This window comes from Lissotriton vulgaris, chromosome 5 (assembly GCF_964263255.1).
Source record: "Lissotriton vulgaris chromosome 5, aLisVul1.2, whole genome shotgun sequence".
NCBI classification, from domain to species: Eukaryota; Metazoa; Chordata; class Amphibia; order Caudata; family Salamandridae; genus Lissotriton; species Lissotriton vulgaris.
In genome coordinates this window covers 1334551331-1334574777 of record NC_141693.1, presented here as the reverse complement: position 1 = coordinate 1334574777, position 23447 = coordinate 1334551331, and the positions used below count along the sequence as shown (strand labels likewise).

The 23447-nt window shown below is 48.4% G+C and overlaps 1 protein-coding gene across 2 annotated transcripts in view; it reads right to left on the bottom strand.

Moving 5' to 3' along the window:
• The window catches only part of MAPK14 (mitogen-activated protein kinase 14), a 589986-nt gene that overhangs the window by 230329 nt on the left and 336210 nt on the right, over positions 1-23447 (bottom strand). For both annotated transcript variants that reach the window (XM_086923266.1, XM_086923265.1), the window contains exon 7: positions 15265-15379. In XM_086923266.1, coding sequence (XP_086779392.1) covers positions 15265-15379 — 115 coding nt within the window. The remainder of the gene's footprint in view (positions 1-15264; positions 15380-23447) is intronic.

Sequence of the window (23447 nt, the reverse complement as noted above, 5' to 3'; positions counted from 1 at the left end):
TAGACAAAACTCCTCTCTCCAAGAAGAACATTAATCACCAGAGTAATCTTGACATTTTTATTGATATCTGAAAATTGCTGGAGGGAAGGAACGAGGCAGCAGGTGGTTTTTAAGCCATAATATATTTCCAAACAGGGCGCCCTTTCCAAGTCAACGCCTGGTACGGTGGCACTGATCGCACCGCCCTAGAGCCAGCCCTGACGGACCTTACAGATACACAGTGAGCAATAATGGTATTTTTTGGCTTTTTGGCAGGGCCGGCTGGGGAGCTCAGAAAGACATGCCAAATGTTAATTTTTGCAAATGCACTTGCAGGGTTAAATACGCGTGCAGATGCGAAGGGGAGATCATCCCGATGGGGAGATTAAAACAACGGAGGGAAGATTAAAACAACGGAGGGGAGATTAAAACAACACAAACTTTCTCACAGCTGCAGCCAGGCTTTTAGTAGTTACCGTAATTACCTTAAAAAAAGGCGCATTCACTAAGATTGCATATTCCAATCGGATAATAACTGGTTTGTGATTATATTAGAGGCACAAGGGTTAAAGAGAATGTCTACTTGTCCGGAGGACTAAGCAGACAATAAAACTTCTTGTCTGCAACAAGAATCCTCATGTCCAGGGCGTCGGGCGATACAAATTCCCCACCCCTGTAAACATGTCTGATACCAGTGGCATCGCACATGTATTTAAGACAATTTTTTCGGGACTGTTAGCACCTTTTGAAACAATTCTGGGCATCTTCCCGAATTTTGTCCATTCTGTTTTTGTCGGCCTACCCTTACTCTTGGGACGCGTGGCAGGAATTTTATTTATGCTCCTTCTGCACCGATATGGCAAGCCAATCCACAGACAAGACTCTAGCAACGATGGAAGAAACTATCCTAACAATACGATACCGAGACCGTATCACTAAGGTCCTCGGATTGGCCCGGCTAAGAGATCTGAGTACAACCTGGTTTCTTTCATTCAGACCGATCTGGCAAGATTGCATCATACCGGTGCTTCGATGTCTGCTATGCGGAGAAGAATGCGTGTTGGACATCTGTCTTACACTACAATCAGCAGTACCAATGGATATCGATACTTTGCTAGGTCCTGTAACGACTCATGCATCGTGTTGTCCCCAGCGGCTACCGATTCTGAAGACGGCATTCGTTGAGACTTCACCACTACGAATAAGTGGCGGTGAAGTACGAGAGGAAAGCAGCACCAAACAGGCACAGCCTTCTGTAAGCATTGCTGATCCAACCATCGATGATAGCAATCGCGCAGATAACTGCACAGTTGCAGTATTTTCGAACTTGGTCAAACTTTCACCTGATGTGGTAGACCAATTTTTTGCGGGTCTCTCTGAAATAATGTTCTCTCCAATCAACGAGAATAACTCTTAATAAAAACAATGAGCACACAGCGTTCCCTGAACTCTGAATTCGCCCTTCAGTTTTTGATAAACAAAGCTACAGAAAATATTTGGAACTAACTTTCCCCTGAAAGCGAAATTATTTTTGCCCATTTTTCAAAATATTTACTTTTTTTGGCACATGGTACTCTGCTTAAAATAGAACTATTCTTAGAGAACAGAGCTTCTATTTTTAGGATACTAGAGACAATATTTTACCTCAGCCTCTAGCACATATATAGCAATTTGTATAAATATGTGATGAAATGGTCTTGACCTTCTTTTCTGTATTTAGAGCCATTTCATGTGTAATTTCCGCAATTCATTCAGCTGATATATATATGCATTTATCTAAATGATGACACTGCTTAAAAAGCGTACAGTACCGACACTAATTTTCCTGTATTTACCTTATATCATTTCAAATGCGAAATATGTATTTTGGGGTGGGTCGGAAAACACACATGCATCGTTGAATGTTTACTATTGCTTAGTTTTCTAGTAATGATGGACATCAATCCGTGGAGTGGGTGCCGTGCTTATATCTAGGACCCTAATTCGATATTCCCGAATTATGCCCTTTGGAAGTTATAATCAATAATACCCTGATAAAGGCATAAGAATCAGATCCATATTCAGTAATAGCCCATGCAGTCCAAAGCACAGCAGGGCTACTCCCATCGACTCCTAGAAAGCACAACGCGTTCTTCAAACAAACCAAGCCTCCAGCAGCCCGGGAAATCCCCCCTGCTTTTGTTTTGATTTAAACAAGAACTCCTGAAGTCCAGAAAGAACTGTTAGTTCTTAGTGACGTCTTATGTCCAACCTTACGACAAACCCGGCATCTTCAAGGTAAAAAATATCAACAGTTGCCTTAAGCAAACACACGGTGGTTTGGAGCAGAGCGGCCATCTACTTGCCATAGAGCCCAGCTGATGCAAGAGCCCACGGAAGCCGCCCCTCCCGTTTGACGCACTGAGAGAGACGCTGTCCTTTTCTCCAGCCGAGAAAATCCAGCTCCGGTGTTTCCAGCCTAATCTTGCGGGTTGCTGGGATATCGAGTCCTGAGGAAAGAGATACCAGACCTCCCACATTCTATTACCAAGGTACGGAGCTGACTAAACCCTTGAGAGAATTCTCGATGCAGATTCTTGGCAAAATAATCTTAACTTAAACTGCTACTTACTCTTCCCTTCCCAAGTATTAGGATTAGGTCAGGTACACCGGGGTAGGCTTAGTTAGAAGCACCAGTTGAGTACGTTAGTCAATGTATTTATGTATGTATATATTTTATCCATTTTAAAGTATCATATGGCTAAGAAACCATATCAATGCTTTTACAATATTATTTCCTAATACTACTTTTACTGTACGCACTTTACTTTAAGTATTGCAATTGTGGCAATTCATTTCTCTTGCATGAGAAAGAAGACTGCTCAATAAATAGCACCTTTTATTGAAAACGCCAGTCTCTCTATTTCTCTGCATTCTGGTGAAACCAAGTATGCACTGCTGACTGTCTATTGATTTCACACGACTCTAGAGATACACTCTTATTCTGAGGGAGCAAAGTTGTCATGTTTATGCGGTTGTCGGAAACTGAATCCCTTCTTGCCTGAGTAAGGGAAGCTTATCCCTCCCTGTTTATTCGAGAAAGTTTCGAGTGACCTCTGATCTAGCTGGCGCAAACCTAAATTAAGTTTAACATAGCAGTGTAGACGTAGGACTGAGGTCTTCTAGGTCTCTACTGACTGTTTATGTTATTCCAATGCGCAGAGCCTATTGGGAAAATAGGAACTACACTACAATGTATTATTCCAAAATAACGTATAGTGTGCAGCGAGTCCAGTGGATCCCCAGAGGCTTTACAGAGGCTAAAGTAGATGATACTAATGCTCTATTTTGTGTTAGTGTGGTCAAGCATTTAGGCTTATCGGAGGGTAGTGTTAAGCATTTGTTGTACACACACCGACATTCACTTATTAATTTCATGCAATTCTTATTGGTCTCGAAGCACTATGCATATTCTGAACTGTGCCCAGCACTGCAACCACACACTGCCGACCGTTGCCCTGCATACCGGCTCTCACCCGGTAAGCCATCATAATAGCACATCCCGTGTGGTCCTTCACCCTGGCGTCACCAGTACCATGTCCTTTTGCGGTTACAAGCACAGCGTAAAGCTTTTCTACCCATCACTCGCCACAGCAAATCAATTGCTATTTGGCTCTCCTCTGTCCCTTACAATTTTCTTTTCCATTGCCTGCTTCTTGGCTCTCCCTTGTTCCCTCCATACTGCACTACATGGCCATTTACCCACTCGTTTTTTAAAGATCCCCCGTTTTAAAGTACTCACTACACAGACAATATCTTAATGTGTATGGTCAGCCAATGCCCACAGTAATCATATGTTTCTCCTCTTTCTCCCTCTAACCTCTTATTATTTCCATGGTTTGCGCATAATATAGCAACAATTGCTGAATGTACACAGGCATGACTAAATTAATGTCCTGAGCTAAATGTACATAGGCATGAATAATCTAATGTCCTGAAGATTATCCCCCTATTTTGTCCAAGGGATCGAAACGCCGTTGACAATCTGTACACCATATGCATGTAATATATTGTAAAGTCTACTGTGCAATGGTGTTCCCATGTTACTTAAGTCTGCTATATTTTATGTTATGCAGACATGTTCCTTCTGCCTGAACCCTTCCCTAATTGTGGTCCGTCTATTTGTGTTAGTAGGATGCTGGCTGTGTCCCACTTGAATTTCTTTTGTACTTTATGTCATATATCTATTGAATATTAAATTCTGTGGGGCTAGACAAAGAATATCGCTCCTATTTACTCTATATTTATTACTTAAAGTATTCTAATCTGTCTAGGGAACCCTGCCTTTAAAAATGATATACGCACCCAAGGTCCCTGACCAATTGCCTATTGGGTTCCCTTGTCTTTTGAATCCGTGTACACAGTGGCAGCAAATCGGATACACACTTAATGAATAAATCAGAGACCAACTTATAAAAATAATACTTGGTTATATTTATTTTGCAGAACCACAGAACTTTGTCTTAGGGGAATACGTTTTGCAATAGAAATACTTTTCAATTTGAAAAGTGGACACCTGGTGCAATTTTCTGACTTTGCAATGTTAACTTATAGAAGGAAGAAAACATTCGGCATACATAAAGGCAACGTAGACTTACAAAACCAGTGTTCAGGAGTTAAGGTCAGTAATGGGCAAGGTTCAGTTCAGCACCAACAGTACACCACCCGCGGCACAGGGACGGCCGGGTGCAAGTTCGAGGTCGGGAGCAATACAAATCAATGAGGACTGGGGAAATCAGAGAGGGGCTACTTATAGCTAAGTAGCAGCGGCTTGGGGGACCAGTCTCAGGGGGTTGAGGCAAACACTGGAGAGAGCCCAGATGCAGGGTGCCAACACAGCTTCAGGTGCCCAAAGTAAAACAATTGGGAAAGGCAAAATCGGAAAAAGGCTGAAGGCTCGGGCCAGGAGGCCAGTTGAAGGAAACCAACAGACGGAAAGGTAAGTTGTGATGCTTGCGGACGCAGGGACGCCTCTGGTCCTCTTCACTAAGGCCACGGGTAGACGGGTGCAGTGGTGTCTTTGCTGTTGGAAACAGCTTAAAGGAGCAGGTCGCAGTTGAGGGCGTCTCAGTGAAGGGGCTGCAGGAGAAGTCAAGGAGTCTGGGAGAGGTTAGCTCACTGTGGACTCGGGATTTGGAGCACTGGGGAACCTTGCTGGGGCCAGTGGGCCACTTGGACTAGGGCCAGAGGAGTATGGTGCAGAGGTGGAACCTGGGGCAGGCTTTGTGGTTCTGCAGATCACATAGTCTTTACTTTGAAGATGGTTGCTTTTTGAACAGGTCCACTGTACTCTGGAGATCTTGGTCTTTGTCGAAGGCAGATAGTCCTATCAAAGTTTTGGAGATCGCGGGGCTATAGGATGGGTTGTCCTTAGGCACAGGATAATTGAGGGGTGCAGACAGGCCGATAGAGCTGGGTCCAAGTGAGGAGTTCTCTGCAAACGTCTCTGATGTTGCGACTACGTGGAGCCCGGCTCTTCTTATGTCGTCAGGAACTGAAGCTCTGGGTCTGAGGATGCCACGTAAATACTAGATTTAGGGGTGTTACAAGGGAGTGGCAGGTAGTGGGCAATGGGCCGCTTACCTGGGGTGTTTACTCCCTCTAATATGCCCCCCTCCTGTATTGTAAGTCCCACTATCTTCAAGATGGTTTGCCCTGAAAAGTGTACATCACCTCGCCTCCAACACCTGAGGGGTGTAGTTGGCAGAGGTGGGCATACCTCCTATTCTTTCCAAGTTTTCATGCCTTTCCTCCTTTCCCAAAAAGGGGATGATGACAGAAAGGGGGCCTGCTCCGTCTAACAGGAGAGGCTGGGGTCGCATTAAAATGGCGGCAAGGCTTTTGAAGCTCCCCGCCACACAATGGTAAGATCTGAACACCTCCACCCAGGAAAGGAATGGTTCTCAACCTCCGAGCATGCAGGCATGAGCCCCATGAGGTCAGAACACTGTCTGGTGGTAGCAGACTGGCTTAGGCCAGACAGTGACCACACTAAGGACTGGTAGGTTTAAGGGGACCCCTCTAAGTGGTCTCTGTGTGCAATTTGTAATAAATCTGACACTGGAATCCGTGCAAGTTTATTATGCGGAGATGTTTGGTACCAAACATCCCATACTTCAGTGAAGCAATCATGGAGCTGGGGAACTCATAATAACATGTGTCCAATCCATGTACTGTGGCTTGCCTGGCCACTTACAATATCCAGGAATCGACAAGGATATTGCAGGGGCATATCTGCTCATGAAGATATGTCCTCACAGGAGATATAGTGCACCCTGCCTTATGACACACATCCCTGTGTGCCACACCCACAGGCACTGCATGAGATGTCGACTCTTCAGTTTTGTCTGCACCAAGACATGCAGGTTATACTGGCAGTGTGCATGTGCTTAATGAGGGGTCCCTTAGGGTTGCACAATTCGTGCTGTAGCCCTTGGGGGCCCTCTTTAACCACAAGGCCCTTGGTAACAGGGGTACCTTTTACTATGGACTTGTATGTGAGCTAAAGTGATGACAATCGTGGAAACAAAAGGTACAGTTTAGGGAAAGAGATCTGGCACAGGGGACCTGGTTGGCAGGGACCCTGTGCCTTTCCAGTACAAATTACATAATTTTTCAGGCAAAAAGTGGGGGTTAACTATATCCAAAAGAGTCGCTTTCCTACATCCCTGTACTGAACATTAGGTCAGGATTGTGATCCAGAAGAAGATCACATAAACACATTAAGTTCACATTGATCTAGTGTTCTGGAGTATGCAGGAGAGGACATTCTTGGATTTAGGTGTTAGGAATTAGATGTGTAGGTGAATGAAGATCAGATGGAGGAACAAGAGGATAGGTGGTGTTGCTTTTCAAATAAAGATTTTACCTGAAGGCTCAAAAGTAGTCTATACCCTGTCCAGTAATCAACGTAAGTGACATATTTGGCAAAAAAGGGGACCACTATTTCTACTATGAACAAATATTTCACTGACAGAACTAAGTAGGTGGTTAACTTCTTCACATAAACAACAGCCAAACTAACTAAATTCTCAAAGGAAAAACGATCAGTTAGACCTGGCATCCTTGGCATGGTTTCACCTGACTTTTTGCATTCAGACCTCCTGTTTTTACTGACTTCGTTACTGGTGTATTTAGAAATCTGGGCACTTTACTAGTGTTAACCAGTCCTAAAGTCCATGTGCTCTGCACTTAAAAAACATTGGTTTATCCACAATTGGCATATTTTGTAAATCAAATGCTACTAGTGAGCTTGAAGCACTGATTGTGCTCACACTCAAGTAGCCCTTTAAGCATGTCTCAGGCCTGCCACTGGAGAGCCTGTGTATGCAATTTTGAACTGCCATGCCTTCCTTTTCATTAAATGTAGGCCAACCCTAAGGAAGGCCCTGAACAACCCATGGGCAGGATACGGAGTGTTTAAAAAGTAAGATATGTACTTTTAAGGTTTACATGTTCTGGTAGTGAAATACCCTTAAATTTATTGTTCAATACTGCAAGGCTTTGCTGTGTTGGCCTGCCTGCTGCCTCTTGCTGGGTGTGAAAAGGACAGGACTTGCATCTCAACATCCCACAACCAAAGTATCTCCAAGGGCTTGTTGGCTTGTCTCCTGTTTCTGAAGTCTCCAGCATATCAAAGACTTCACCCTTCAACCAGCACCTGGACTCTTCAGTGCTGCAACCCAGGGAATGCAAGCATCAAAGACGTTGCGCTGATCGGAAGCAGCACATTTCTCTGGACACGGATGCACTGCAGCTGCTGCACAGACAGAGGACACTGCATTGCCGACTGCACAATGCATCATCTCCTGCTTCAGACGTATCTCCGACCTTGCACGGCTCCTTGCCAAAGAATCGCTTCGGTTTCTGCTGCATGCATCGCCTACAGTCCATCGGTTTGATGCAGACCAATCGCCCCATTGTCCATCGCATCTGGATTCTCAACACATCTTCGATGTTGTGCAGTTCGGAACTATCGCATCGCCTCTTTTGCTCCACGCTTTGCCATTGACGCATCCATGGTGCTGTTAAGCGGGCCAAGGCTGGTCACTGTATCTGACCCGCACTACACTGTGGTCATCCTGAACTTTTGCTTTTGCCCCAGTCAAGCGCAACCAGTTGGCGCCATATGTTTCAAAGCACTACAAAGCAGTTTATTCTGTAACAATGGTGTGGATTCTATTTGTGGTATTTTCTCCTTGTTACTGTGTGTTCTGTGCACAAATACTTTACACAAACGCTCTTAGTTAAGCCTGACTGCTCTGTGTCAAGCTACCAGAGGTGAGCACAGGTTAATTTAGAGTGTGTTACTAACTTACCCTGACTAGAATGAATATGCTACTTACCAGTATGCATCTGTTCTTGGCATGTCGTGCTGCTAACATTCATATCTTAGCATTAGATCGCCGCCTAGTGTTGGGTCCGGATGATCGCACATTGTTGTCCTGGAAGAGTCTTCGAAGTATCCTGAGATAGGTGGCTCCTCCCCTGGACTACAGTGCGCATGGGCATCGGCTCCATCCCCAGATTGTTTTTCGCCATTGTGGCAGAGGATGGAGTGAAAAGTGTAAAGGATGTCCATGCTAATGATTGAATACAATAGTATATCTGCAGCTGCGACAGGCACCGGGGAGGAGGGTGGGCGATATGAATGTTAGCAGCCCTACATGCCAAGAACAGATGCATACTGGTAAGTAGCATATTCAGTTCGAGGCATGTGGGCTGCTAAATTCATATCTTAGCATAGAATACATAGCAGTCCCTCCATTAGCGGCGGTTGCCCGTGCCAGTTGCAGAAACCTGAAAAAGTGTCTTGAGAACAGCCTGTCCTACAGCCGCTTGCTGTTTGGAATGTACATCAACACAGTAGTGTTTTGTAAAGGTATGTGGTGTAATCCACGTAGCTGCTCTGCAAATGTCCTCTAGAGGAATGTTTCCTAGGAAAGCCATGGATGCCCCCAATTTGCGTGTGGAGTGCGCCTTTGGGGGTATTGGTAAAGTGCGCTTGGCTTTTTGATAACAGATTTGAATGCACTTAACAATCCATCTGGCTATTCCTGCTTTGGAAATCGGGTTGCCTTTGTGTTGTGGTGAGAAGGCAACAAAAAGTTGTTTCGTTTTCCTAAAGTGTTGTGTCCTGTCTATGTAGTACATCAATGCCCTCCGTACGTCTAACGTATGGAGCATTCTTTCCGCCACTGTTTGTGGGTTCTGGAAGAATGCCGGCAAATCGATAGTTTGGTTGAGATGAAAATGTGACACCACCTTTGGAAGGAATTTGGGGTTAGTACGTAGCACTACCCTATTTGGATGAATCTGAATGAATGGCTCTTGGATTGTGAGCGCTTGTAGCTCACTAACACGCCTTAGTGACGTAATAGCAATTAGGAAAGCAACTTTCCACGTTAGGAATTGCAGTTCACACGAGTGCAGTGGCTCAAATGGTGGTCCCATCAGTCTGGTGAGGACCACATTGAGGTTCCACACCGGAGCTGGCGGTGTTCTTGGGGGAATGACTCGTTTCAGACCTTCAAGAAACGCTTTAATGGCAGGCACCCTGAAGACCGAGAGATGCTGCCTGTTTTGAAGGTAAGCTGCGATGGCGGATAGATGTATCCGAATAGAAGTGAACGCTAGTTTGCACTTATAAAGGTGTAACAGATAGCAAATGATGTTAGGGATAGATGCATCTAGCGGGTTTATGTCATTGTCTGCACAGTAAATGACAAAACGCTTCCATTTTGCAGCATAGCATGCTCTGGTTGACGGCTTCCTCGCCTCCTTGATGATGTTCATGCATTCAGGAGGTAGGTTGAGGTATCCAAACTCTAAGACTTCAGGAGCCAGATCGCTAGGTTTAGCTGTTGCGGATCTGGATGCTGAATTTCTCCATGGTTCTGCGTCAGAAGTCTGGGCGTGAGGCGCAGTCTTTGATGCGGTACCACTGAGAGTTCGAGGAACGTGGTGTACCAGGCCTGGCGTGCCCACGTTGGAGCAACTAGGATGAGTGTCATCGAGTGTTGCCTTAGTTTTCTCGCCACCAGTGGTATCAGAGGTGTCGGGGGAAAAGCGTACGCAAATTTGCCTGACCAGTTCATCCATATCGCATTGCCCTGCGATTGCGGGTGTGGGAACCTGGCGGCGAAGCTTTGGCATTTTGCGTTCTCCCTTGTGGCGAACAGGTCTATGTCTGGACGACCCCACCTTTGGAAGTACGGCTGGAGTACTGATGGATGTATCTCCCACTCGTGCATTTGATGGCTGTATCTGCTGAGCAGATCCGCCATCTGATTGTTCTTCCCTGGGAGGTGTTCTGCCATGAGGAAGATGTTCCTCTGAATGGCCCACTTCCACATGCTCTGAGCCAGGTGAGACAGCTGCGGTGAGTGGGTGCCCCCCTGCTTTTGGATGTAGTACATCGCGGTCATGTTGTCCGTCCGGACTAACACCACTTTGTTGCACAGATGTACAATGAAGGACTTGAGCGCCATGAAGATCGCCATCAGTTCTAGATAGTTGATGTGCATCTTCTGTTGCTGCGTCGTCCATAGTCCCTGCACCGTGTAAGTGAGCAGATGAGCTCCCCATCCCTGGAGAGATGCGTCCGTTGTCAGGATAACCTGTGGCACTGGCTCCTGGAACAGTCGGCCCTTGCAAAGGTTGTGTGGAGTCCACCAATGCAGAGAGTTGTATGCCCGACTGGTAACCAACACTAGGTCTGTTAATTGTCCCTGAGCCTGTGTCCACTGATTTGCTAAGCACTCCTGGAGCGGGCGCATATGCAACCGTGCGTGAGGGACTATGAAGATGCAGGAGGCCATCATGCCTATCAACTGCATGAACACTCTTGCTGGAAGTGAGTGTCTCGGTCTGATCTTCTGGATTAGAGACTGCATGCTGTCTATCCTGACCTGGTTTGGTTGCGCCTTGGCCGTCAGGGTATTGATTGTCGCACCCAGAAACTGCCGGACATGTGCCGGCTGAAGGTGTGACTTTGGGTAATTCAACGAGAAACCCAGGTCGTGAAGGAGGTGAATGGTAGTCGACATGTCCGCGGCGCACTGTTGTTCCGACCTGGCTTGAACGAGCCAGTCGTCGAGGTAGGGGTAGACATGGATGTTCTGCCTCCTGAGGTGCGCTGCTACTGTCGCCAGGGACTTGGTAAACACCCTTGGGGCTGTTGTGACGCCGAAGGGTAGGACTTTGAACTGATAATGCGTGCCTTGGATAGTGAACCTGAGGTACTTTCTGTGGGACGGGTGTAGTGGAATGTGGAAATAAGCATCCTTGAGGTCTAAGGTTGCTAAGAAGTCTCCTTTGTTTAACATAGGAAGAATCTGTTGCAGTGTAAGCATATGGAAATGCTCTGACAGTATATACAGATTGAGGGGACGGAGATCCAGAATTGGTCTGAGAGATCCGTCCTTCTTTGGAATGAGGAAGTACAGGGAATACACCCCTGTGCCTTCCTCCCCCACTGGCACGAGCTCGATTGCTCCTTTTTGCAGCATCACCACCACTTCCTGCTGCAATAAGTGCAAGTGCTCTGCGGACATAGGTCTTTGCCTTGGCGGAATGTTGGGTGGAGTGGATTTTAACTCTAGACAATAACCGTACTGGATAAGTTGTCGCACCCACCTGTCTGTGGTGATGTTGATCCAGACGGGCAGGAACTGCTGTAGTCTCCCCCCGACAGGTGTTAAGTGGTCGGGGGGCAGTGACAGAGAGTCACTGGTTGCTTGGGGCAGAGGAGCGTGAATTGTTGGTCCCTCTGCCGCGTCCTTTGTTGCTGTTTCCCCTGTAGCCCCTCTTGTTCTGTTTGGGGTACGAGGATTGTGCTCCACCTCTAGGGAACTGTGACTGCTGACCCATCTGTCCTCTGGTGACTCCACGGGCACCTGAGCGACGAAAACTATTGCCACGAAACTGCTGTGATTGTAGGGCCCCCATAGATTTAGCAGTTTCGGTGTCTTTTTTAATTTTTTCCAGGGTGGTGTCAACATCTGGACCAAACAGTCTATCAGGATTGACTGGTTGATTAAGTATGGTTGTTTGAATGTCAGGTTTAAACCCCGATATGCGGAGCCACGCCTGTCGTCTCAGCATGACACTGGTGTTAATGGCCCTAGCGGCTGTGTCTGCGGCATCAAGTGCACACTTTATGGCCGCGTTGGAGATCAGTTGTCCTTCCTGTATAATCATTTTGGTGCCCTCTTGAAACTGCGGAGGCAGGTGTTACACAATTTGCTCTAGTGTGTCGTAATGTGACCTATCATAACGAGCCAGTAGTGCCTGTGTATTTGCAATACGCCAGAAATTGGCAGCTTGCGCAGCCACTCTTTTGCCTCCTGCCTCTAGCACTTTGGACTCCTTATCCGGGGGAGGAGCTTCACCCGTTGTTTGGGAGTTGGCCCTTTTACGGGCATTTGCGACCACAAGGGAGTCAAGCGGCAACTGTCCCCGAATGTATGCAGGGTCTGCAGGCGCTGGTCTGTACTTTTTTTCAATACGTGGGTTGACCACCCTCGCCCTGGTAGGCTCTTTAAAGATGTCCGCAGCATGCTTGAGGACCCCTTTGAGCATAGGCAGTGTCTTTACAGTTCTTTCCGAGACTGAAAAAGTGTCGAAAAGAAAGTCTTCTTCAACTGGGTCAGCATGCATGTCCACATCATGATTAGCAGCTGCCCTCTCAATGAGTGCATGGAAACCTGCAGAATCCTCTGTTGGGGATGCACGTGTACTGAAAGCCTGTGGGTCTTGTCCCACATTTTGGGTGCCTTGGTCCCCAATGTCATCATATGAATCCGGCTGTGCATCTGGTTCATTGACCGGGAAAGTGTATTGGTCATCTTCATCATAGCCCTCACTTTCAGAGTGGTCTGGAGACGGTGTTGGGCTCCTTCTTGGAGGGGGCTGGATAGGTTCCATGAGGCCTGAGGCGTCCTGTGGAAACTTTTTCTTCTTCAGTGGGATGACATAGGATTCCACCGGCTGTGAAGTGATCTTCCTTTTGTAAAGGGTTAATTTGCCCGTGTCTGCGTCTATGAAGCACTCCGAATCCTCTTCTGAGTCGAGTACTCGACCTGAAAATGCCCCTGCCGTAGAAGATTCCGACTTCTTTGGCGTCGATTTTGATGAAAAGGCCTTCGGCGCCACTTTTGGCGGCAGAAGGAAGAGGAGTTTACTTGCGGGCTTGACCGGGACGTCTGTCGCCTTCTGCGGCGATGGCGCCGGCGCCGACGAAGCAGAGGCCTTCTCCCTAATTCTTTGTAGTGAAGAAGCAATGAGAGATGCGTCGGTGACAGTGGCCTTTGGCACCGACGATGTGGCCTTGCCTTCGGATCCGACGTTCTGTTGGTCTTTTGGAGGGTTGGACGATGATGCCACGTCCGCCGACCCCGAGTCCTTGGACCGATGCGCAGATGTCCCAGTCGGAGCCGGAGCTGTGTCGCTGGCTTTGGCAGGCTTCGCCGGCGCCGGCGCGCTTGTCTTGTGCGTGCCACCCTTTTTAGAGGATCTCTCCTCCGGCGCCGATTTCGACCCTGTGGAATCGCCAGATTTCTTCGACTTCTGCGGACCGGAGGTCGACGGAGTCGATGAGGCTGCAGGCTTAATCGTTTTTGTTGTTACGATCGCCATCTTAGGGACGCCTGAGTCCTTAAGTTTCGGTTTCGGGTCGGCCATTTTAGGTGTAGTCGATACCGTTGCTTTCAGTTTCGGTTTCGATACCCTCTGCGCAGCAAGTATGTCCGTGGCCGGGCCCGCAGGCGGGGCCGTGGCTTGCGCTACGGGGTCTTGGGTAAGGCCGACAGGCGATCCCGTGACCCGCTCCTTATGTCCGTAAACTTCGGGGCATAGCTCGTCCTCTGAGCTATCTTCCACGGCCCCATAAACCTCTTCGTCGTCCCCTACCTCGTCGACGTATTCAAGGCCTTGACCCACGACTCCGTCGTCGTCTTCCGGATCTGCCTCGACCTCCGTCTCGGGCGGGGAGATTTGAAGATGACGGCTCCGGTCCTCCTCTTCTTGGTCGTCGAAGAAGTTTTCTGGATCCGGGGCCGCTTGTTTGGCCACAAGGCGCACCGCGCGCCGAATCGTGAGAGTCTTCTTTGACCTGAAACTCGCACAGGCCCTGCAGCTTCCTTCGTCATGATCTGGCGAAAGGCATTTGTTACAGACCGGGTGCACGTCTATATGTGGGTATTTGGACCCACAGAGCGGACAGAGCTTAAACGGACTCCGCTCCATGTTGGAAAATCGGTGTCGAGTCGCGATGAGAAGGCCTCGATGTCCGAAGAGTGGAAAAACTCCGCTGATTCCGGCTCCAAGAGACGGAAGAACTCGAGACCGCACGCAAACAATACCGACGTAAAGAACACACAGCCTTTTGGCCGTTTAAAGTTATGTTTTCTCGGTTCCGACGGAGAGACGTCGAGACCGCATCCGAACCCAATGGCGGAAAAAAACAATCTGGGGATGGAGCCGATGCCCATGCGCACTGTAGTCCAGGGGAGGAGCCACCTATCTCAGGATACTTCGAAGACTCTTCCAGGACAGCAATGTGCGATCATCCGGACCCAACACTAGGCGGCGATCTAATGCTAAGATATGAATTTAGCAGCCCACATGCCTCGAACCTGTGGTTTCTGCTTGACCAGGGTTCACACCTCTGACAACAAGAAATACAATCTCTAAAAGTCCAAGCAAAAAATTCTACATGGCTGGAAAAGTGTGTCTCTCGAATACTCGACATTTTATGCTTCATGAACTATGCGATTTCCAGTCTTAACTTAAGAGACAAGAAAAATAAAAGTGCTAACTTGGTGGAGTCAGGCAGTATCCCAAGCTTGGAATTCAGAGAAAATGTATTTAAGAAGTCTTATGCGATTCTAGGAAGGGGAGTAGAAAGCAAAGTACTGCGCAACTGTCTACTATGATAGAAGCAGAGTTAGAACTATACATTGAAAACTTGTGCACAAAATAACTTTTTTGGGGGTGAAATGAAGGTGAAAGCCCAATCTTGAATGTTGTGAAGGTAACGGGGTAGATTTAGAGAGAGGTACCAGCTACTGCTCTTGAATTAAGGAATGGTGTGGAGGAAAGAAATACTGGTAAACTCCCTGGGTTAGTAGAGACTACTAGAGTGCTCATGAAAGGGGCATATTCTGCTTGAGCTGTTACCTGAAAGCAAAGCTCTGGCACCTTTCCGTTAAGAAAGTGTAGAGGTGTATGGGTAAGTGACATTACCTGTCTGGTTGTAATGCATCCAGTTAAGCATGATCTCAGGAGCTCGGTACCACCGAGTGGCAACGTATCCCGTCATCTCATCATCTGTGTGCCGAGCAAGGCCAAAGTCCAGGATCTGTAGGGTAGAAGCAAGCTAATTATGAAATACTGGAAATAACTAACAGAACTAAAACTATCGGGAGCTAAACATCACCAAGGCAACATTCCCACCTTTATACAGAGCCACATAGTGACACTTCTTAAAAGATATATATATTTTGTTTTTAAACAATCACAAAGGTTTTCCTATTTATACATGGCAAAACCCCTTCTGCGTTATACACTGAACATACAGTGTAGAATATTAGTCCCTCAGCATACTCACCCAGGCAAGCTTTAACATGCACAACTAGGAACTTTTTCCAAGGGCACCTCCGTACTATTTAATCAGCCATGATTACAACAGAAGACCAGCATTTGCAATGCAATAGGTCTCGCATTAGGAAAGGTTGAGCTATTGGTCTTCTAAATGACAATTTGTTTATTTATGTGTTGGTTTTGAAAATAGCTAAATTAATAGCTTTGTCATTTACAATGCCAATAGTTATAACTTTCGCAAATATGACACCTATAACCTGGGGTTGCGCCGAGTGATGCTGTGGTGGTGCTGCGTGGTGTGGTGGTGGTGCTGCGTGGTGTGGTGGTGGTGCTGCGTGGTGTGGTGGTGGTGCTGAGTGACGAGGTGGTGGTGCTGAGTGACGCGGTGGTGGTGCTGTGGTGGTGCTGAGTGGTGCTGTGGTGGTGCTGAGTGATAATGTGGTGGTGCTGAGTGGTGCTGTGGAGGTGCTGAGTGGTGCTGTGGAGGTGCTGAGTGGTGCTGTGGTGGTGCTGAGTGATGCTGGGGTGGCGCTGAGTGATGCTGGGGGGGCGCTGAGTGATGCTGGGGGGGCACTGAGTGATGCTGGGGAGGCGCTGAGTGATGCTGGGGTTGCGCTGAGTGATGCTGGTGGCGCTGAGTGATGCTGGGGTGGCGCTGCTGTGGTGGTGCTGAGTGGTGCTGGGGTTGCGCTGAGTGATGCTGGGGTGGCGCTGAGTGATGCTGGGGTGGCGCTGAGTGATGCTGGGGTGGCGCTGAGTGATGCTGGGGTGGCGCTGAGTGATGCTGGGGTGGCGCTGAGTGATGCTGGGGTGGCGCTGAGTGATGCTGGGGTGGCCCTGAGTGATGCTGGGGTGGCCCTGAGTGATGCTGGGGTGGCCCTGAGTGATGCTGGGGTGGCCCTGAGTGATGCTGGGGTGGCCCTGAGTGATGCTGGGGTGGCCCTGAGTGATGCTGGGGTGGCCCTGAGTGATGCTGGGGTGGCCCTGAGTGATGCTGGGGTGGCCCTGAGTGATGCTGGGGTGGCCCTGAGTGATGCTGGGGTGGCCCTGAGTGATGCTGGGGTGGCCCTGAGTGATGCTGGGGTGGCCCTGAGTGATGCTGGGGTGGGATGCTTAGATGTATTGCTATTACACATAACAATGGCTTTTCATTTCTTTCAATAATTAATACTTAAATAAAAGTTATTGTAATTTATAATAGCAATAGCTTAAACTTTTGTAAATAACTTTTGTGAAGATTATGTTCAGTGTATTTTATTGTGACGAAAATCCAAGAACAGAAGTGAAATATTAACATCTTTTTGTGACATCTGTAATAAAGCTTGAAACATTGAGAGAACACATTTGAACCAGTAGTTGAATGGTTGCACAGATTGATGCAGTGGTGGCGCTGAGTGATGTTGTGGTGGCGCTGAGTGATGTGGTGGCGACGAGTGATGCGGTGGCGACGAGTGATGCGGTGGCGACGAGTGATGCGGTGGCGACGAGTGATGCGGTGGCGACGAGTGATGCGGTGGCGACGAGTGATGCGGTGGCGACGAGTGATGCGGTGGCGACGAGTGATGCGGTGGCGACGAGTGATGCGGTGGCGACGAGTGATGCGGTGGCGACGAGTGATGCGGTGGCGACGAGTGATGCGGTGGCGACGAGTGATGCGGTGGCGACGAGTGATGCGGTGGCGACGAGTGATGCGGTGGCGACGAGTGATGCGGTGGCGACGAGTGATGCGGTGGCGACGAGTGATGCGGTGGCGACGAGTGATGCGGTGGCGACGAGTGATGCGGTGGCGACGAGTGATGCGGTGGCGACGAGTGATGCTGTGGCGACGAGTGATGCTGTGGCGACGAGTGATGCTGTGGCGACGAGTGAAGCGGTGGCGACGAGTGAAGCGGTGGCGACGAGTGATGCGGTGGCGACGAGTGATGCGGTGGCGACGAGTGATGCGGTGGCGACGAGTGATGCGGTGGCGACGAGTGATGCGGTGGCGACGAGTGATGCGGTGGCGACGAGTGATGCGGTGGCGACGAGTGATGCGGTGGCGACGAGTGATGCGGTGGCGACGAGTGATGCGGTGGCGACGAGTGATGCGGTGGCGACGAGTGATGCGGTGGCGACGAGTGATGCGGTGGCGACGAGTGATGCGGTGGCGACGAGTGATGCTGTGGCGACGAGTGATGCTGTGGCGACGAGTGATGCTGTGGCGACGAGTGATGCTGTGGCGACGAGTGATGCTGTGGCGACGAGTGATGCTGTGGCGACGAGTGATGCTGTGGCGTTCAGTGATGCTGTGGCGTTCAGTGATGCTGTGGCGTTCAGTGATGCTGTGGCGTTCAGTGATGCTGTGGCGTTCAGTGATGCTGTGGCGTTCAGTGATGCTGTGGTGGTGCGATAGATAGATAGAGTGAGTGCCATAGATAGAGTGAGTGCCATAGATAGAGTGAGGGCCATAGATAGAGTGAGGGCCATAGATAGATTGAGGGCCATAGATAGATTGAGGGCCATAGATAGATTGAGGGCCATAGATAGATTGAGGGCCATAGATAGATTGAGGGCCATAGATAGATTGAGGGCCATAGACAGATTGAGGGCCATAGACAGATTGAGGGCCATAGACAGATTGAGGGCCATAGACAGATTGAGGGCCATAGACAGATTGAGGGCCATAGACAGAGTGAGGGGCGATAGATAGGGTGAGGGCGATAGGTAGATAGGGTGAGGGCGATAGGTAGATAGGGTGAGGGCGATAGGTAGATAGGGTGAGGGCGATAGGTAGATAGGGTGAGGGCGATAGGTAGATAGGGTGAGGGCGATAGGTAGATAGGGTGAGGGCGATAGATAGATAGGGTGAGGGCGATAGATAGATAGGGTGAGGGCGATAGATAGATAGATAGATAGATAGATAGATAGATAGATAGATAGATAGATAGATAGATAGATAGATAGAGTGACGGCAATAGATAGTGAGTGCGATAGATAGACAGATAGAGTGAGGGAGGGCGCTAGACAGATAGATTGAGTGAGGGCGATAGATAGAGGGAGATAGATAGAGTGATAGAGTGAGTGCGATAGATAGAAAGATTGATAGAGTGAGGGGCGATAGATAGAGTGAGGGCGATGGATAGATAGATGGATGGATAGATGGATAAAGAGATGGATAGATGGATGGATAGATATAGTGTGAGGGCGATAGAGTGAGGGCAATAGATAGAGAGATAGAGTGAGGGTGATAAATAGAGTGAGGGCAATAGATAGATAGGATAGATAGAGTGAGGGTGATAGATCCAGTGAGTGCGATAGATAGATAAATGGTTGTGTGTGGTTGTGTGTGTGGTTGTGTGTGTGGTTGTGTGTGTGTGGTTGTGTGTGTGTGGTTGTGTGTGTGTGGTTGTGTGTGTGTGGTTGTGTGTGTGTGGTTGTGTGTGTGTTATGTTTGTGGTTGTTTTTGGGGTTGTGTGGTGTGTTGTGTTTGGGGTTGTGTGGTGTGTTGTGTTTGGGGTTGTGTGGTGTGTTGTGTTTGGGGTTGTGTGTGGTAGAGTGTGGTTGTGTGTGTGCTTGTGGTTGTGTGTGTGTGGTTGTGTGTTTGTGTGTGTGGTTGTGTGTGTGTGTGTGGTTGTGTGTGTGTGTGTGGTTGTGTGTTGGTGTGGTTGTGTGTGTGGGGGGTTTTGTGTGTGGGGGTTGTATCTGTATGGGGTTGTGTGTTTGGGTTATGTGTGTGGTTATGGGGTTGTGTGTGTGGGGGGGATTGTGTGTGTGTGTGTGTGGGATTGTGTGTGTGTGGGGGGGGGGGTGGTGGGGGTGTGTGTGTGGTGGGGGTGGGTGTGTGGGGTGTGGGTGGGGGGTTGTGTGTGGGGGGTTGTGTGTGTGGGGGGTTGTGTGTGTATATGTGTGTGTGGGGTGTGTGTGGGTGGGGGTGTGTGTGGGGTGTTGTGTGTGGTTGAACGGAAATGCTGAATCAGAAGAAAAGGGCAACGTGGCAAAAGGGTGGATGACAAGCAGGTCAATGTGAGCAGAGGAGCATGGGTTTCCTTAGCAATGATGTTTCTTTGAGTTCATCACGCTGTCAGCAGTGACGTGAGTGGCGCCGGATGTATTTTGTTAGAAAAGTGAAAAGAGCAGCAGCAACTGCTTAGCGAGAGAACCAGATATTGCCCCGGGATGCTATTAGGTGGTGCTGGTATGAGCATACATGCCAATAGACCCGATTGAGGCGGGAGACTACCGATTCTTCAAGCCAAAATTGGCTTTTTTTTTTTTTAGCTATCTTCCGCCTGAAATTGCATTTTCTACAATAGAAGTCAATGGGGAATTTTCATTCTCCCTTTTTTTTTACTTTAAATCTCCCACTTCCCTGTCCTGAAATGTTGGCATGTATGGGTATGAGATATATGCAGCGAGCGCCCACGAAACAGTGACTTCATGGGTTTCATACAAGCAAGGTTTTAGAACATGAAAATGGGATAAAAAAATAAAAAATTAAAAAAAATTAAAAATCGGGAAATGTATTTTCTCCATTGATTTATTTAAAAGCGGAGACTACTGCTTTCTTTCCCCTGAGGCGGAAGCCGGGGGCGATCTTCTCTTTCCCCTCTTTGACAATCATTGTACCTGATTTCTGCTGACATTTATTTTTAATAATTATAAATATTTTACCCGGTGCATTTTTAATTTCCTGGCAACTCGACCCTTGAAGGTGAGAATCACGTCGCCCCAGGGTCCCCCTCACTGCATTGCTTACCGGCACAGCCGAATTGAGGTGCTGACGCCGGTATGCTGAGAACAGCCGCCGCCATATTAGGGGAAGGCAGGGTAGCGGTCCAGCTCTTGGACGACTCCCACCCTCCTCGCTATGTATAAAAATCGACGGACTTCCCCGTCCGCGCAGCGGGCGTGCGCAGCGGTCGCGCCGATGGCGCGCCGAAGGCGCGCCAAAGGCAAGCCCGTCTGCGCCTGGCCCGGGCCCAGGGCCAGTCCCCCCTGCCCATTTGACCAACACGGGCTCTATTAGCTGGACCAGAGAGCAGCTTCTACAATTAAGTTCTGGCACCTGCTCACCGCGTTTTCGCTGCCCTCCATGTACTCTGCAGGGTCGCCCTTTTAATTGTTCACATTGTGGCCTGACTATTTCTCCTTGGGGTGAACGTGTTCTTCTAGCTGCCACCTTAAATAACCATACACGTTCCCCTTTAACACTAAGGGCAGGATTGGTCAACTGTCGCTCTCTCCCGCGCCATACTAGCGAAATCTGGACTACACTTATCTCACATGGATGGGATATACTGTTCCTCACAGAATCTTGGATAAAAGACACTTCTAATCCGGACACCCACTTAGCCACCCCCTCGGACTATCTTTTCATGGGTATTAACCGAGAAGGAAAAACGGGGGGGGGGGGGGGGGGGGGGGGGGGGCCTTGCATCATTTTGAAATCTCATCTGCGACTTACTATTAAAAAACTTACGAATATTGGACTGATTGAAGCCATGTATTTCACTATTTCAGACTTAGCTGCTGTCTTTCTGACCGGCATTCTAGTATATACTCCCCCCAGTGCTTCAGCCCACTCATTAACGCTGCTTGTACATCTTATAGCGGACCTGTCCCTTAAACATCCGCACTTTATAGTGCTAGGCGACTTCAATTTGCATGCCGAAGATCCCTCATGCTCCCAGGCTACTCAACTTCTAGACACCTTGCAGAGCCTGAGTTTGTCCCAATTGGTTCAGGGCCCGACGCATATAGCTGACCACACTCTGGATTTAATTTTCTCAAACCTCCCTGGTACCACAGTTCATCCTTCTCTCCCCCTCACCTGGTCCAACCATTATCTTCTCCCGTTCGATATCAGGTTCCCTCCTGCACCGAGCCCGGTGGAACTTGGTAGGGACTACAGGAGAAAATGGCATAAAGTCACCTGCTCTGCCTTAGATCCTGTCTTCTCGTGCACCTTGGATCCATCTACCAAAGACATTGATGCAAGCGTTGCCCAGTTTAAGTCAGCCTTACTGTCTGCCATTGAGACCACTGCCCCTCTTCTGCCAGTCTCCTCTGCAAGATCCCGCCCTTCTGCCCCGTGGTTTTCTCCAGCCTTACGCGAGGAAAAAAGCAGCTGTAAAAAATTAGAACGCAGCTGGAGACTCTTCTATGATCCAGAAGCAAAAAGTATCTATAAATCTGCTCTAAAAAAATTTATCAAACTAAAAAAGTCCATAATGAGAGAATTCTTTGCCATACAAATTAAAAACGCAGAGAATTCTGAAAAAACTCTTTTTAATATTGTAAAAGACTTTGTCAAGCCTCCCGCTATGACTCCCCAGAACCTCTCTAGCCAGATCCTATGCAATGGTCTGTCTGATTATTTCCAAGACAAAATTGAGAGAATCTCTTCCTCTTTTCCGTCTGCCCTAACTCCTGTACTAACCCCTCCTACTGCTAAGAACAAGGATTATACCTCACCATCATTGGTAGCTTTTAAGGATCTTACCACTGAGTCTGCACTTAAACTGCTCACTCAGTGTAAATCTGGTTCCCCTTTAGACCCGGTCCCGCCCAAGGTCATGGGTAGCTTAGCTCCCCTTCTGATCGAACTACTAATTTCAATCTGGAACTCCTCACTACATCTGGGCCAATTCCCAACAGCTTGGAAGGAGGCTATGCTAGTCCCCATCCTGAAGAAGGTGGATGCGGACCCGGCGCAATTTTGTAACTACCGCCCCATCTCCCTCCTCCCTAAACCAGCGAAGGTCTTGGAAAAGGCTGTACAGTTACAACTTGCGGACTATTTGGAGACCAATTTTCTGCTACATGATTCCCAGTCGGGTTTCAGAACTGGTTTCAGTACTCCGAGATGGTCTCTGAGACCATCCGAGAGTGTGTGGATAGGGGCGAGGAGGCCATGTTTGTCCTCCTCGACCTATCCGCCGCTTTCGATACGGTGTCCCATAAGATACTATTGGATCGTTTAAAGCAGATTGGATTGGATGGTCTCGCTCTGTCGTGGATCAGCTCCTTTCTTAAAGGACGAACGCAGAGGGTTCTCCTTAAACCATTTCAATCTGAGAGTAAGCCCCTTGTCTGTGGAGTTCCGCAGGGCTCTGCGCTGAGCCCATTGTTTTTTAATGTTTACTTGGCCCCGTTGGCTAAGGTGGTGGAGTCGTGGGGGGTCAGAGTGATCTCTTATGCTGATACACAGCTAGTGTTTTCATTTATAGATCACTCTGACTCCAGCTTCGCCAACTTCCGCCACTGCCTTGGCGAAATATGCTCCTGGATGACTGCTAACCATCTTAAGCTCAACACCGATAAGACGGAGGTCTTGTTTTTTAATCAAAAAATCACAATACCGCCTACTTTGTGGTGGCCTACTGTGCTCAATCCCCCCTCTATTCCTGTTCAAACTGTTCGCAATTTGGGCTTTCAGTTTGACGATGCCCTTTCGTGTAAAACCCAAATAAACAAGGTTACAGTAGCCTGTTTTTGGAAACTACGCATGATGCGAAAGATTTTTCCATATCTGCCCATGGATGCCAGCAGAACGGTTACTTACGCCCTAATAACATCTCACTTGGATTATGCCAACAGTCTCTACGCGGGGGCCCCACTGTATCAGATTGAACGCCTACAGATCATACAGAACGCGGCAGCGAGGCTTATTGGCAATATCCCCTACCGTCAGTCGGTTGCATTTTACCGTAAAGAGCTACACTGGCTCCCCATCTCCAGTCGCATCCAGTTTAAGATGCTGACTCTTGCCTTTCGGGCCCTTAATGGGTCAGGACCAGGATACCTACGAAAGAGACTTGTCCTCTCCCAATCGGTCAGATCCCTAC